At 39.2% G+C, this 14,275-nt stretch overlaps 1 protein-coding gene across 2 annotated transcripts in view; it reads right to left on the bottom strand.

The window, feature by feature from the left end:
* Window positions 1-2,456: 2,456 nt before the first annotated feature.
* NKAIN2 (sodium/potassium transporting ATPase interacting 2) overlaps window positions 2,457-14,275 on the bottom strand; it is a 750,023-nt gene continuing 738,204 nt past the window's right edge. Inside the window, exons 6-8 of one of the 2 annotated variants that reach the window (XM_034765750.1) lie at window positions 13,072-13,153; window positions 10,183-10,326; window positions 2,457-5,502 (exon numbers count right to left, since the gene is read on the bottom strand). In XM_034765750.1, coding sequence (XP_034621641.1) covers window positions 5,493-5,502; window positions 10,183-10,326; window positions 13,072-13,153 — 236 coding nt within the window. In that variant the 3' untranslated portion in view covers window positions 2,457-5,492. The remainder of the gene's footprint in view (window positions 5,503-10,182; window positions 10,327-13,071; window positions 13,154-14,275) is intronic. The other variant, XM_034765752.1, reaches the window with a different exon arrangement.

Below are 14,275 nucleotides of genomic sequence, written 5' to 3' on the forward strand. Positions count from 1 at the left end.
AGCTAGGCTTCCCTAGAGGAAGATGGTGGCCCATTAGGCATCACGTGAGGGCCAAGCAGGGGACAGGTGAATGTGGAAGTGCAGTGAATGAGGCCATGGAGACATCAGGGCTGAGCTGTTTAATATGCAAAAAAAGTGGCATGTTTAGTAGGGCCTGATCCAAAGCCCACTGATGACAGTGGAAAGACTCTATGACTTCAGTTAGTTTTGGACCAGGTCCATAAAGATGGTCTTTACAATTGATTTAGGAGCCAGATGCCAGATAAAGGGCCTGCTAAAGAAAGAATGTATATTAAAAAAAACACACTTCTGGGTTTCTGGAAAGGCAATTAGTGGCAAGAGATGTGTAAGGAACATATGTACTATGCTACCAGGAGCTCGTCCTTTTGTGTAATATCTTTGTTTTTTTCCCACTGTTTGCAGAAAAATATTTTGTTTGTACATAACTTAGGGCGTGTCTTCACTACCGGGGAGATTGATGCTGCTGCAATCAATGACAGCAGAGTGCTCTCTGGTCGACTCCGGTACTCCAGCTCCTCGAGAAGAGTAAGGTAAGTCGACCAGAGAGCGTTTCCCGTCGATGCAGCACAGTGAAAACACCACAGTAAGTCTACTTAAGCTACGTCGACTCCAGCTACGTTATTCACTGAATTAGCCATGTGGCTAATTGTCATCTAATCTGGCATTAATTGTGTGCCATTGTTCTCCAAGTTACAATACATGCTGATATGATCCATGCTCCACACTATGATGCAACCAAACAGCTGAGAGCACCTGACAGAAGAACAGGAACACTCTTTTGCCATGAACTGATGGCCTCAGTCCAGGTTCAGTCACATTGGTGGTTTCAGTCCAGGGTCTAGTGGACTAATTGGTACTCTTATTGGAAGTCTGAGGATAAGGATAGCCAGCACTCAGTCAGTATGATACCTGTTCTGTGTATAAATAGATTATGTCAGTCTAAAGTGCATTTGTTACAAGAGCTGGATACATTTAAAAGCACATACTCTTTTCGGGAGTGTGTGGCCAGCATCCAATCTACATTATTCTCAAGTTGTAATGGAGCAATTGATACATTGCTGCCTGCAGCATATCTAACGAGCAGAGTTCTTTTAATAAAATCTGGTTTAGGCTCAATGTCGATTCAGAGAAGTCCATAATCCATATACAATACAAGGGGGCTGTAATAGTAAGGGAATGACTAGAATACAAACCTGATGAATGCATGAGTCACCTTCAGCCAGGTTTAAACTCACTACACGTCTTCGCAAGAACAAACTTGTTTTCTGATTAATGAAGTTTAAGAAGAAAAATACAGACAATTAATTCTTTCTGGAAAATAAAAATGGTCCAGGACTTCAGGTTTGATTTTACACTGAATGTTGTATAGCATTCTGAAGGTATATTAAAGGTTGTGTATGTGAGAGGGGGTGCTTCACTGTTTTTGCGGGGCGGCCATCAGTATTTAAAAAGATTAAAAGCATCAGCTTCAGAGTTAATAGATAAGCTCCATTTAGATACAACCAGGAATCACCGCGTATAACATTTGTAGTTTATAGTCTGGCCCAACCCCTTCCAAAATGCTACACAATAGCTGAGTACCATAACCAGCATTCTGGGACACAGATCTTGTCCTCTCACATGTCTGAAATGTATCATGTACACACTACCTATGCACAGAACAATAATAATGAAAGGATTAAAATACCCATACAGAAGGCCACTCTTCCTAAGCAATCACCTATCTTAAGAAACCACCCTGAAGTATCCCTAAACATACTGAATAGAATTCTGGGCCACCTTTATTAAGCACGTAGTTTTTGTGAGTCCCTTGAAGTGGTTGCTTAAGACATATTTTCATTTTATTGTGTTATTTCACTGTATGGGCAAATGAAGCAGCATTTTAAAAAATGAACTGCAGTGGAAAAATCCATATTACATAGCTCCCTCTTAACAAGGATTACTTAATACAGTACTTAGCACTGTTGGTAACTGTAAACCTGTCATAGACTTAAAATTCCTGATGAGTAGACAAAATAAAAAGACATTTTCTAAATGACAATGCGTCTATTTCAGCCAGCCTGGTAAAAGAATCCTTTTAGTGTCAGGAGATAATGAAAATACGTGTTACCTATGACTCAGTTAAAATGATGTCATGACCTGGCACTTTCTTTTCAGCACTGACACATCCATGTATTGCACAGATTAGGATGGGAATCTTGTAAATTTAAATGGAGTCCTCATTCTGTATTGCTGCTCAGCCAGGAACTGTAATTCTAAGTTTCTTGCAAGTTGTGAATAGTAGCAGGGGGCCATGAATAGCTTGGAAACCTATATTTTTTCCATTTTTTTTAATTCAAATTACACTAGTAAGTAAAAAAAAATCACTTTTGTTAAAAATACATTCAGAATTAACAAACGCAAAAAAGAAAAAAGACACATTTGGATTGTAACTCTTGCCTTCTGAATATTTAGCTTTATAACAAAAACCCAGCCTAGAAAAATAACATTCTTTACTGGATTTTGAGGCGGATACAGCTGTACAAATCAAAAATGTCATTCCAGATATTCTCACACTACTGTGCTCCAAACTGCTTCCAAAACATCATCCTTTAGTGTAGTAGTCAACAGTCCTGAAATACTAGTGCTTTCACTGCAACTTAAGCAGGAATATGAATGCCTACTTTATATATGTGTATATATCTCTATATACTTGAGTGTATGTATACATATGTGTGTACATATGCAATATATAAATATACACACATTATTTATAATACTTAGCACTTACATAGTAATTCTAAGCACTGCACAAACATTAATTAATCCTCACAATCACTATGTGAGGTAGTTATTATTATTCACATTTTATAGTCGGGGGAACTGAAACAGAGAGATGTTAAGGACAAACTTTTCTAACTTAGATGCCTAAAGTTAGGCTCCTAAATCCATGCTGAGGCACCGAAATAAATTGCTTGACTTTCAAAGGGCAGAGCACTAATAGCTCCCATTCAATGTGAATGGAAAGTCAATGCAAGCCATGACTGCTCAATATCCTTGAAAATCAGGCCACTATTTAGGTGCCTAAATACTTGAGCTGGTAAAAAAAAATGTAAACGAAAAATGCAGTTGTGTTAAAATCAAAATGTTTAATTGGAACAATATTTTTGACAGGAAGAAGTGAAAATGAATTGTTTTGACTTTCTCGTTTTGTTTAGACATTTTGATTAGTTTCATCTGGACTTTTATATTTAATTTATATGCATATATAAACATTTAATTTTTAATCAAATATAAAAGTCTAAAGGAAATAAATCAACATGATCAAAACGAAATGATTCAACAGCAACACCTTGTTTCAATGGCCTCAACGTAAAATTTGTCAGATATTTTTTTTTGCAAGAAATTTCAGCTTTTTTTATTCCAAATGAAAAAAGTTTGAACTGTCGGAATTTCCCATAGAATGGAAATTCCATTTCCAGCCAGCTCTACTAAATATAGATTTAGGGGGTCTAAATTTAGGCGCCCACATAGGAAATTTTTTGAAGAAGACACCAATTCAGCCAAAGACGTTAAGCATGTTTTTAAGGGATTTGCTGGTCCAGGGCTTAAGTGACTTGTCTATGGTCACATAGCTTATCAGGAACTCAGGAATTCCTGGCTCTTAGCTCCATGTTCAAGCCACAACATTATGCATCTTCCCTCAATATATGTAGGTGTGTATTATATATACATACATACATACATGCACACATACACACACACATATATAGAAAATCTTACAGAATTAATGTAAGTATAGTTCCTAAACCTGTCTTGTATCTTATTTTTAGTGGGGAATGCTTGTTCCACTGTCATTGTCCAGATTTATTGTTTGTGACACATTACATTCATGCATACACAGCGAAGGGCGCCAATTTCTATAGCAATGGATAAGTAGAGTTAGTGCACAGGGCAACAGTACCTATAAGCCACAGAGACTGTGAAGGTTTGGCAAGCTAGGAAAAGAGTCGCTTTGTGACGACTTGCACCTTTCCAAGCACTGAACACTCATGCCCTCAAGCACACGTGGCTGTCAGGTATGTGTGGCCGGTGTGTGCATTTGTCTGGGCGGTTTCTGAACAAAGAAGGAATGACAATTCAAGTTCCTGAAAAGCCTGAGCAAAATCTTTTTTTTTCTAATGAAAGCTGCCTAAGTGCTTGAAAATACAGATCAAATTCAGAACAAAACAAATGTTCCTATGAGTTCAGAATATGTCATAAACACATTGACCTACTAGTAAAATCCCCAAAGGCATCTTGTTGCCAACTACATAACAGCACAGTTTTTTTCAGCCACAATTTTACAGGAAGATAAAATACACATTCTAACACACAACGAATCCCCAAATATATCACAAAAAGTTCTCCAATATTTCACCAATGCAGCTAGTCCCTCCCCACTCTACGCCAACCAAAACAAACAAAAGAAGTTAGATCCCTTCCGGTGCAATTAGAAAAAAGAATGCTCACTTACATAGGATTTTCAATTGAAATTAGATATAAAAGAGTAAACGTAGCTAATACATATTCAGTTGGCCTCTGTTGCTAGAAATCTGCAGATGTCTCTGTAGTTAGTAAAAGACATATTTAGAGTTAGTTATAAAAGCACCTACAGTGTGATAAATAAAAACAGTGGGGTTATGAAACACTGTTGTTTATTTCCAGTAGGTTCAGTTATTGGTTTAATGAGGGATTCCCTTTACCCCTTTCCCAACCCCAGAGATCTATTTCTCTTTTAAGCATTATAAACTGTTTGTTTTCTTGACCATTGTGGAGGCTCATTAGTAAAGCACTTTTCAGTTAGCTGGCAGTTTTCGTACGTGGTCACTCTGGAGCTGCTGAGCAACAGAGCCTTATTCCCTGACACAAAAAAAAATCTTTCAGAATTAACAGCAGCAGGTTGAATCTAAAGGAAGTCGCTTCAGTAAGCCTGCACTGAGTTTCTCTGATGTGCAACTTAGTTGGGTTAAGGCAAGTATGTACTTGTACAGCCTTTAGGGCAAACAACTTGCTGTCTATTGGCTTCTGTTACAAGGTCATCATGGTATTTTTTAAATATTATAATGACTAAGGAGACTTGGTGCAAGTGGTCTCAGAAAGAACTGAATTGGATGAAATCATTTCATAACTCAAATAAGTAGGAATGAAGGTAGTAAACACAGGTAATAGCCAGCAGATGGCACCAATGCTTCTCCTTTTGAACCTTCCAAAGGCCTGGCAGTTGTTTTTGTGTATTCAGGAAATCCAAGAATGGGGTAATGTGCATCTCTGTCTGTACTTGTTGGAAAGAGAGGTCGAATGCACCTTTTGTTTCTCTGTCTCAGCGTATGCTCGTTCTTTTTTTTTTTTAAACACAAAGGTTGTTTTTTTGCTGTTTGTAGAACACAGGGGGCCATCCTGAAACAAGTTTTTTGAAAGGTCCTTCAGCCCCCACACAGAAGTCACCTTGTTCATTTTGACCTAAACGAGAGACAAGGGAAAAAACGATATTTGTAACCAACTAATAGATGGATTGATGCATCACCTCCCTTCACTTCAGGCACCCACTAGACTGGAAACATGTGCAACTAGCCTTTCCAAAACAACCTCCTGGAAACAGAGATCACTTCCTCTGCCTTAATACCCCGTTTGTATGGTCAGACAGATTGAATACATGTGTGCACAGAAAGAAAGGACAGGCAAGTGATTTGCTCAAATAATCTCTAGCATCTTTTAAAATATTATCAAGGTATTTGATGCAGGTTCTCAAAACCTTGATTCTGGGTAGGAGCAGTATTTAATTATGTAATCCTCTGAGGCTGCTGACCATGTGTAACCTGGAGGATGACCTGAACAATAGTAATCCAGCAAAATGCAGATGCCTTTAGAAAAAAAAAATGGTTTGGTACATAGAACAGAATGGCTGAAAAGCAGCTGCATAGTTAAGTCACCTGTGGCTACCTCAGCAAAGTAATTGTGCAAGGTTTTAGCTGCACAGCTCCAGCTGACTTTAGTAAGAGTCCTATGGCTAAACTTGTATTGGTACCAGTTGCTATACAGGTGTTCAATGGTAGTTTACTTGAGTGAAACTTTGCTCGTATTGTTTAAATTATTCAAATATAAGTCCTAATTAAGGTATTTCAGCTGAAAGAGACAATCATATCATATCATATTCATATCACTGTGATGAATTGGGCATTATGAGGCCTGCTACATATCAGGGGCCCTATTCTGCTGATTAGACCTATGCCTTGCTTACATCTGCTCTTCAGACAATGTGAATGGCAAAATGGCACAATGTACTTTAGTTCTTTGATCTAATGTATGTGAAATTAGTATTCAGTCACCCGGACATGTAGCTGCAGCATTAGGCTAGGAGACCAATACAGTCAGAGTGATTATGCAATTTTAGCAGGCAGAGGAAATTGGAAACAGAGAAGGAGGCCAAACAACCAAACTAGAGATGGACCAAACCGGGTCACTGTATCCAAACCTCCTCATTCTTTGGGGACATTTGGATTCCTGATCTGAATTTCAGAGCTCAGGTTCCTCCATAAAATAAACTGCATGTAACCAAAAAGCAAAGCCTACAAATATTTCTGTGTAGCATATACATGACAGATAACTCAGGCTCACAGACCTAATAGAATGACAAGGAAATCTTTACTCAAGGAACAATTTCTCCAGTGCATTAGGCTTCAGCATCAGACAGGGATTTTTTTTGTTTCATCTCTTCTTTTCTTGAACAAACATGTTTATTGTGAACAACATAGGGAAAATCTCTTTCTATTTACTTTCTATTTGCATTGCCCGCCCTCCGACGTTCTCCCAGGGCAATGATCACACAGTGCAGAACCATGTTCCAAAACTCAAAGTATTTTTTTTAGGGCTGTCAAGCGATTAAAAAAATTAATCGCGATTAATCGCACTGTTAAACAATAATAGAATACCATTTATTTAAATATTTTTGAATGTTTTCTATATTTTCAAATATATTGATTTCAATTACAACACACAATACAAAGTGTACAGTGCTCACTGTATATTTATTTTTGATTACAAGTATTTGCACTGTAAAAAAACAAAAGAAATAGTATTTTGCAACTCACCTAATACAAGTACTGTAGTGCAATCTCTTTATCATGAAAGTTAAACTTACAAATGTAGAATTATGTACAAAAAACTGCATTCAAAAATAAAACAATGTAAAATTTTAGAGCCTGCAGTCCACTCAGTCCTACTTCTTGTTCAGCTAATCGCTCAGACGAACAAGTTTGTTTACATTTGCAGGAGATAATGCTGCCTGCTTCTTGTTCACAAAGTCACTTGAAAGTGAGAACAGGTGTTCTCATGACATTCATAGCCGGCATCTCAAGATATTTACATGCCAGATGCACTAAAGACTCATATGTCCCTTCATGCTTCAACCACCATTCCAGGGGACATGTGTCCATGCTGATGATGGGTTCTGCTCAATAACAATCCAAAGCAGTGCGGACTGACGCATGTTCATTTTCATTATGAGTCAGTGCCACCAGCAGAAGGTGATTTTCTTTTTTTGGTGGTTCGGTTTCTGTAGTTTCTGCATTGGAGTGATGTTCTTTTAAGACTTCTGAAAGCATGCTTCACGCCTCGTCCCTCTCAGATTTTGGAAAACACTTAGATTCTTAAACCTTGGGTCAAGTGCTGTAGCTATCTTTAAAAATCTCACATTGGTACCTTCTTTGCATTTTGTGAAGTCTGCAGTGAAAGTCTTCTTAAAATGAACATGTGCTGGGTCATCATCCGAGACTGCTATAACATGAAATATATGGCAGAATGCGGGTAAAACAGAGCAAGGGACATACAATTCTCCCCCAAGGAGTTCAGTCACAAATGTAATTAACGCATTATTTTTGTAACAAGCATCATCAGCATGGAAGCATGTCCTCTGGAATCGTGGCCGAAGCATGAAGGGGCATACAAATGTTTAGCATATTTGACATGTAAATACCTTGCAATACCAGCTATAAAAGTGCCATGCAAATGCCTGTTCTCATTTTCTGGTGACATTGTAAATAAGAAGAGGGTAGCATTGTCTCCTGTAAATGTAAACAAACTTGTTTATCTTAGCGATTGGCTGAACAAGAAGTAGAACTGAATGGACTTGTAGGCTCTGAAGTTTTACATTGTTTAGTTTTGGAGTGCAGTTATGTAACAAAAAAAAATCTACATTTGTAAGTTGCACTTTCATGGCAAAGAGATTGCACTACAGTACTTGTACGAGGTGAATTGAAAAATACTATTTCTTTGTAACCAAAAATAATATACACTTTGATTTCAATTTCAACACAATAAAATATACACCTCTACCTCGATATAACGCTGTCCTCGGGAGCCAAAAAATCTTACCGTGTTATAGGTGAAACCGCATTATATCAAACTTGCTTTGATCCACCGGAGTGCGCAGCCCCCCCCCCGTCCCCGGAGCACTGCTTTACCGCGTTATAGCCGAATTCGTGTTATATCGAGTCGCGTTATATCGGGGTAGAGGTGTATATGAAAATGTAGAAAAACATCCGAAATATTTAATAAATTTCAATTGGTATTCTATTGTTTAACAGTGCGATTAAAACTGCAATTAATCATGATTAATTTTTTTAATCGTGATGAATTTTTTTGAGTTAATCGCGTGAGTTAACTGCGATTAATCGACAGCCCTCATTTTTTTGGATTTCACTGGCACTAATTCGAGTGCCACCAAGCAACTCCTACTGTGCAGTTTGCCTTCCATGCCAGTTCTTCCATTTTTGGACTATTCATTTCCCTCGTCTTATCATGCAAAGCCCGTGAGCACACTCCTGTCCTATTGTCTGAAAGTGGGCACTGGCATCTTCAACACAGAATGCCATGAAGCTGCTTTGTGGGGTATCAGCTGTGTTAGCCTGGGAATGACGTACACCTCTACCCCGATATAACGCGACCCGATATAACATGAACTCAGATATAACGCGGTAAAGCAGCGCTGCGTGCTCCGGCAGATCAAAGCAAGTTCGATATAAAGCAGTTTCACCTATAACGCGGTAAGATTTTTTGGCTCCCGAGGACAGCATTGTATCGGGATAGAGGTGTATATGGATACCGGCTCTGTTTGGTTCTATTTAGACTGCATGTTTTCGGGCAGCTTTTATAGCCTATTTCTATGGTCAGACAGTTTGTAAATGAGTATGACTAGGAAGGAAGGAAAGGAAAATGATTTGTACACAACTGCCTGTCTTTTGAGTCTTGTGCAGTGCGGAGCACATTGCTGGCATTTAAATAATAAACATAATAGATATTTAGAATACAAATAAAAATTCAGGTTGATGGAATTCTCCCATCATAATCCACAAAATCAATCAGTTCCTGTGAACAACTTGCTGGTGAAGGCTAACAAATACCTTGGAACTGCACAGATGTAACTAAGATGTGGGGATGAATCTCTGCACTCAATATCGAAATCCGTGCTGTAATCCACAATTCAACAAGCTTTATGAGCTCCACACAGGAGCAGCCATACTCAGATTAGATCCCTGAACATTTATATTGTCAGAGAAGAAAGTATGTCCTCCTTTGCTTTTGCACAGTACCTAACAGAATTGTACCCCCACCCTGACTGGAGCCAATAGGTGCTACTACAACATAAATAAACAAATATCTGCCTCTGATACCTAGTACTACAGAGGAAGGCCACCTCTCTTCTCTCTCTGCATAGACACAATGGTGCATATCCTCAGGTCCAGCTGAGCTGCATTCAGTGCAAGAATGGAGAAAGGAGACTGCATAGGTGGCTTTAAGTCACCTTTATGTGCCCTTTATGCCTGGCATAAATTAGAGCAGCCTTAAAGATGCTTTAATTTTGGTCAGGCTGTCCATAGCTCCAAGGGTTTATTTCAGCAGCCTGGGAGCACTGCATGTAGGAATGCCCAAACCACACTCCCTCTCTACTAGGAATCTTCCTTGCAACTGGAGGCCAGGAAGGTGGATGGTGTCGGAGTTTCTAAGGCAGCTCTGCACAACCTGAAGATTTCCTCAAAATGGATTAATCTAGTCCAATGTATTTAGCTAATTCCTGCAAGTGATGAAATTATACATACTTTGAAGAGTGGGATTTGATTAACCATATATGTCCAGAAAACATACCGCCTTGTGCTGTGATCCTGGAAGATTTCAGAAACTAAGCAGCACTGGGATGGATAGGGGACCTCCAAGGAAGTGCTCAATGCTGCTGGAAGTGGTGTTGCTGATTCAATAGATGGTGCTCTTTCCTCTAGTTCAGTGCTGAGCCTAGAACCCAACATGGTGTTAAGGGGAACTGTGATGTTTTCATATAAGTTACAAAATTTAGGTCTTGATCACTTGTGGTCAATAATGAGCCCATGGTTTGTGCCTGATTTCAGTTTAGGCAAGGGGGATGTAATTGCCCAAGTCAGAATTTGATCTGCATAGTAATCCTCACTGGCAAACCACATTCTGAGTTGAGCAATTACTTTCAGACTATCTAAATTCTCCCCTGCAGTTTAAACTGAACTCACTATTCTTTTTCATGTTTCTTCCTGCACCGTTGTGTCGTGTTTCTGTGCACTGTTAAACAGCTGCTACATTCCAACCCAGAGATGGTTGTATTTCGCTGACAGCATATTTAGCAATATGTACATATCCTTTACCTACTTCACAGGGGTCCTGAGGGGTGTTGATTGTTTGTAAAACAAAGAAATCTTCTTGGCCACACACAGTAGTGTGAAGTCTAGCTATTTTAAAATTACTTTTCCTTTGAATCCTATGGGGTTAATATTGCTGTTCTCCAGTAGACAAGAGCCACGGGGAAACGAAAGATACAAATAACGCTTTAAAGCAACCTAATGTAGTCTTCTGTTATCATTTCAGGGATGCGATTTCCACTAAGTATTATCTTAAAAAGTGCTACGAGCTAGTCAAACTGCAATTTGATTAAACTGAAATTTGAATTTGTCACTCCACTATCTAATGATCTGCCCACGTTAACAGAGCTGAAGGCAAGGCATTGCTCCAGGATACACATGTGTGTGCTCCTGGCCTGCCTCTGCAGTATGCAGTATAAGGCTGTTGCCACATGCTGTCAAAGATGGTTAAACATTGCGGGTAGAAATTCTATAGAACCTTGATCAAATACTGTACGGTGAGAGGGAAACATTACATGTCTTTGTTTGACTGTCACTGGGACATGACAATATGCCTTCTCTGGGTTTATTGGAAACAACATCAACTTACATACTGATTTCTGTCTTTTAGTGCAAAGAAATCACCTACATTCTAGCAAGAAAGCAGTACTGCCATAAAACAGAATTCAGTTTTAAAGATTCACCATATCTTTCTTTGTCTCAGCTACATGCTTTAAAATTTATATTGGCTTCTCTTTTCTATAGCTCCAGTGTTCCTTCCACTCAGTGTTAGCAGGCTCTGTAAATGCAATCAACTACTCTTGAAGAAGAAACACTGAGAGCATAAAGAGAATGGGATAATATCTCAGCTAGAGGGCTCCATATGTTGATGACAATATATAGTACACTGAGAAAGAAATAGGATTAGAATTGTTCTAAGTACCCATGAGCCACACAGAGTACAAGGAAGGAAATAACATTTTCTAAATGTACAACATGATGCCCAAAGTGCAGGTGAAAAATCTTTATTTGAGCACATACAGATGGGAAGCTGAAGCTGGGCTGGAATGGGAGCTATGCACTATTGTAATTTAAGTCTGTTAAAATCCCCCCAGAAACTAGCATGCTTCACAAAGGGCCAAGTTCTGAGCATCCTCCCAGTATGAGGTCCACAACCAGTAATTAAAGAAGTAAATACCAGACCCACATAAATAATAATGGCTGCTCGTTCATCAGCAGATTTCCTTTTAAAAAAGTAATTACAAGATTTAGTTAAATGTTTCCATTACAGTTTGAATGGGTACTAGGGTTGAATTGATGTTGCCTAGTTATGTTTAGTTCTCTCCTTCAGTACAAATGATTGGAAGAGAAAAGGGACAAAGGAAATGATGCCCTCTTGCAAGTCATCACATGCCATACTTTCACCTAATGAGCTTGTGATATTAAACAAAACCCCAAAGTTACACCTTTGCACTGCAGTGAGGCAAGATTCACCTGGGCAGTAATGAATCTGTGACTTGCTTTCTGCTTGGCACTAATACAGGTGATGTTTGTAAATCATTGCCATGTTGCAGTCTAAGGCTGAGCAAGGACTTCAGTGAAAATCTGCTCCAGTCTTTTGCTTTTGCTGACATTTTCTTTTCCACTCAACCCCAAAATGTATCAGCTTGTATTTCTAGGCAGTGGAGGGAACTGTCACTCGCACAGTATAGTCAAAATATACCATAAACTGATTTCAAAAGCAACATGCCAGTAAAATAAAGAAAACAGAAGTGAGGAGAGCAAAGAAAGTAGAGGGACACTTCAAAGAATAGATGCTCTAATGAGAGAAATGCTAACTATGTTTGCTGCATAATATGTTTCTAAACCTCTGATAAACTTAGCTAAAATCACCAGGCCAAATCCTTAGTCAGATTTTACTCAGGACTTGTCTACACATATAGCACTGCACTGGTGCACTGTAGCACTTAGTGAAGATGCTACCTACACCAGCAGGAGAGCTTCTCCCATTGGCATAGTTAATCCACCTCCCTGAGAGGTGGTAGCTATGTCGACGGGAGAAATCCTCCTGTCGACATAGCACTGTCTACACCAGGAGTTTGATGTAGACTGTAGTATAGACCAAGTCTCAGTCTGCCTGAGGGAGGGTTAGTAAAATCCATGTCAGGACATCAGTCTTATTAAAACAAATATGACACATGGTACCCCACCACAAGAAATCATTATGTTGCAAAGAAGGATAATGTTAGTGGTTAAGTGCAGAACTTGAATTCAGTCTATCAAGAAAGGCTTCTGCCTATCCTGAATTTTTAAGACACGTAATCTTTCAGTTTAATAATCCTTTAATATCTGCCTAGCACTCCATAGAATATCTTAGAAGTTAAGTACTTACATATACATGGGCTGTAGCTGTAAATGAGATGTCTTCTGTGGGCCTTGATAGCCGTAAGAGTCAAATCCACCTATGAAATCAACTGAAAGAGGGGAAAATTGCTTTCATTAGCAACATCTTTTCAGAAGAGATAGGCACTATCATTCAAGAACAAGCTTCCACACAGATTACTTTGGACAGACCCCCTAATAATCTTCTACTAAAATTAGAGTGACTATCTGTATAGAGGGTGTGGGGGGGTAAATGGGAGAGGAGAGGCAGTGTCTACAGAGACAGACAATGAGGGATTTATATAATCCATCTACACCAGAGAGAATTATGCATCACTTTTTTCTCAAGCAGACCACCTTATTGGAGTGTAAAATTACATTTTATCTGGATATTACAAATGCTACAAACCATTTATTTATTGGCATGGATGCAATGCAACTGACTGTGATTATTGTGTCAAGCTCGCTGACATACTCTGGTTCAGTGTTCTAGCAGAGAAAGCATATTGATCCTATTCTGTTTGAGAGACAGAAGTTGCTCTGATTCCCTGCTTTGACATTTGGGTTGAAATGCAGAGACAGAGACTCTACATCTACACTACGCGGGGGGGGGGGAGAGGTCGATTTAAGATACGCAAATTCAGCTACGTGAATAGCGTAGCTGAATTCGATGTATCGCAGCCGACTTACCCCGCTGTAGGGACGGCGGCAAAATCGACCTCTGCGGCTTCCCGTCGACGGCGCTTACTCCCACCTCCGCTGGTGGAGTAAGAGCGTCGATTCGGGGATCGATTGTCGCGTCCCAACGGGACACGATAAATCGATCCCCGAGAGGTCGATTTCTACCCGCCGATTCAGGCGGGTAGTGTAGACCCAGCCTTAGAACAATTTATCTGAGCATTGGAGATGGGACTTCACAGATCTAAGGATACTCCAAATACAGTGGAGGTCTATAAGTGGGAACTATTTTCCAACTCACACCACTGCTTACCCATGTTTATTTATTTTATATCATTTCTGGGACAATACAGTCACATCCGAGTCAGAGACTCCCAGTTTCCCATACTCAAGCGCTTTCTTTTAAATGGTGAAATATGAGGTCTTTGTGTCTTACTTAACTGTAGCCCTCATATATATTTGGATGCTATCTGCATGAAATATTCTAACCTACATATTGTACACTAGAGCAGCATAAATAGCTGCATCTACTTCAA

The sequence above is a fragment of the Trachemys scripta genome, chromosome 3, assembly GCF_013100865.1.
Source record: "Trachemys scripta elegans isolate TJP31775 chromosome 3, CAS_Tse_1.0, whole genome shotgun sequence".
NCBI classification, from domain to species: Eukaryota; Metazoa; Chordata; order Testudines; family Emydidae; genus Trachemys; species Trachemys scripta.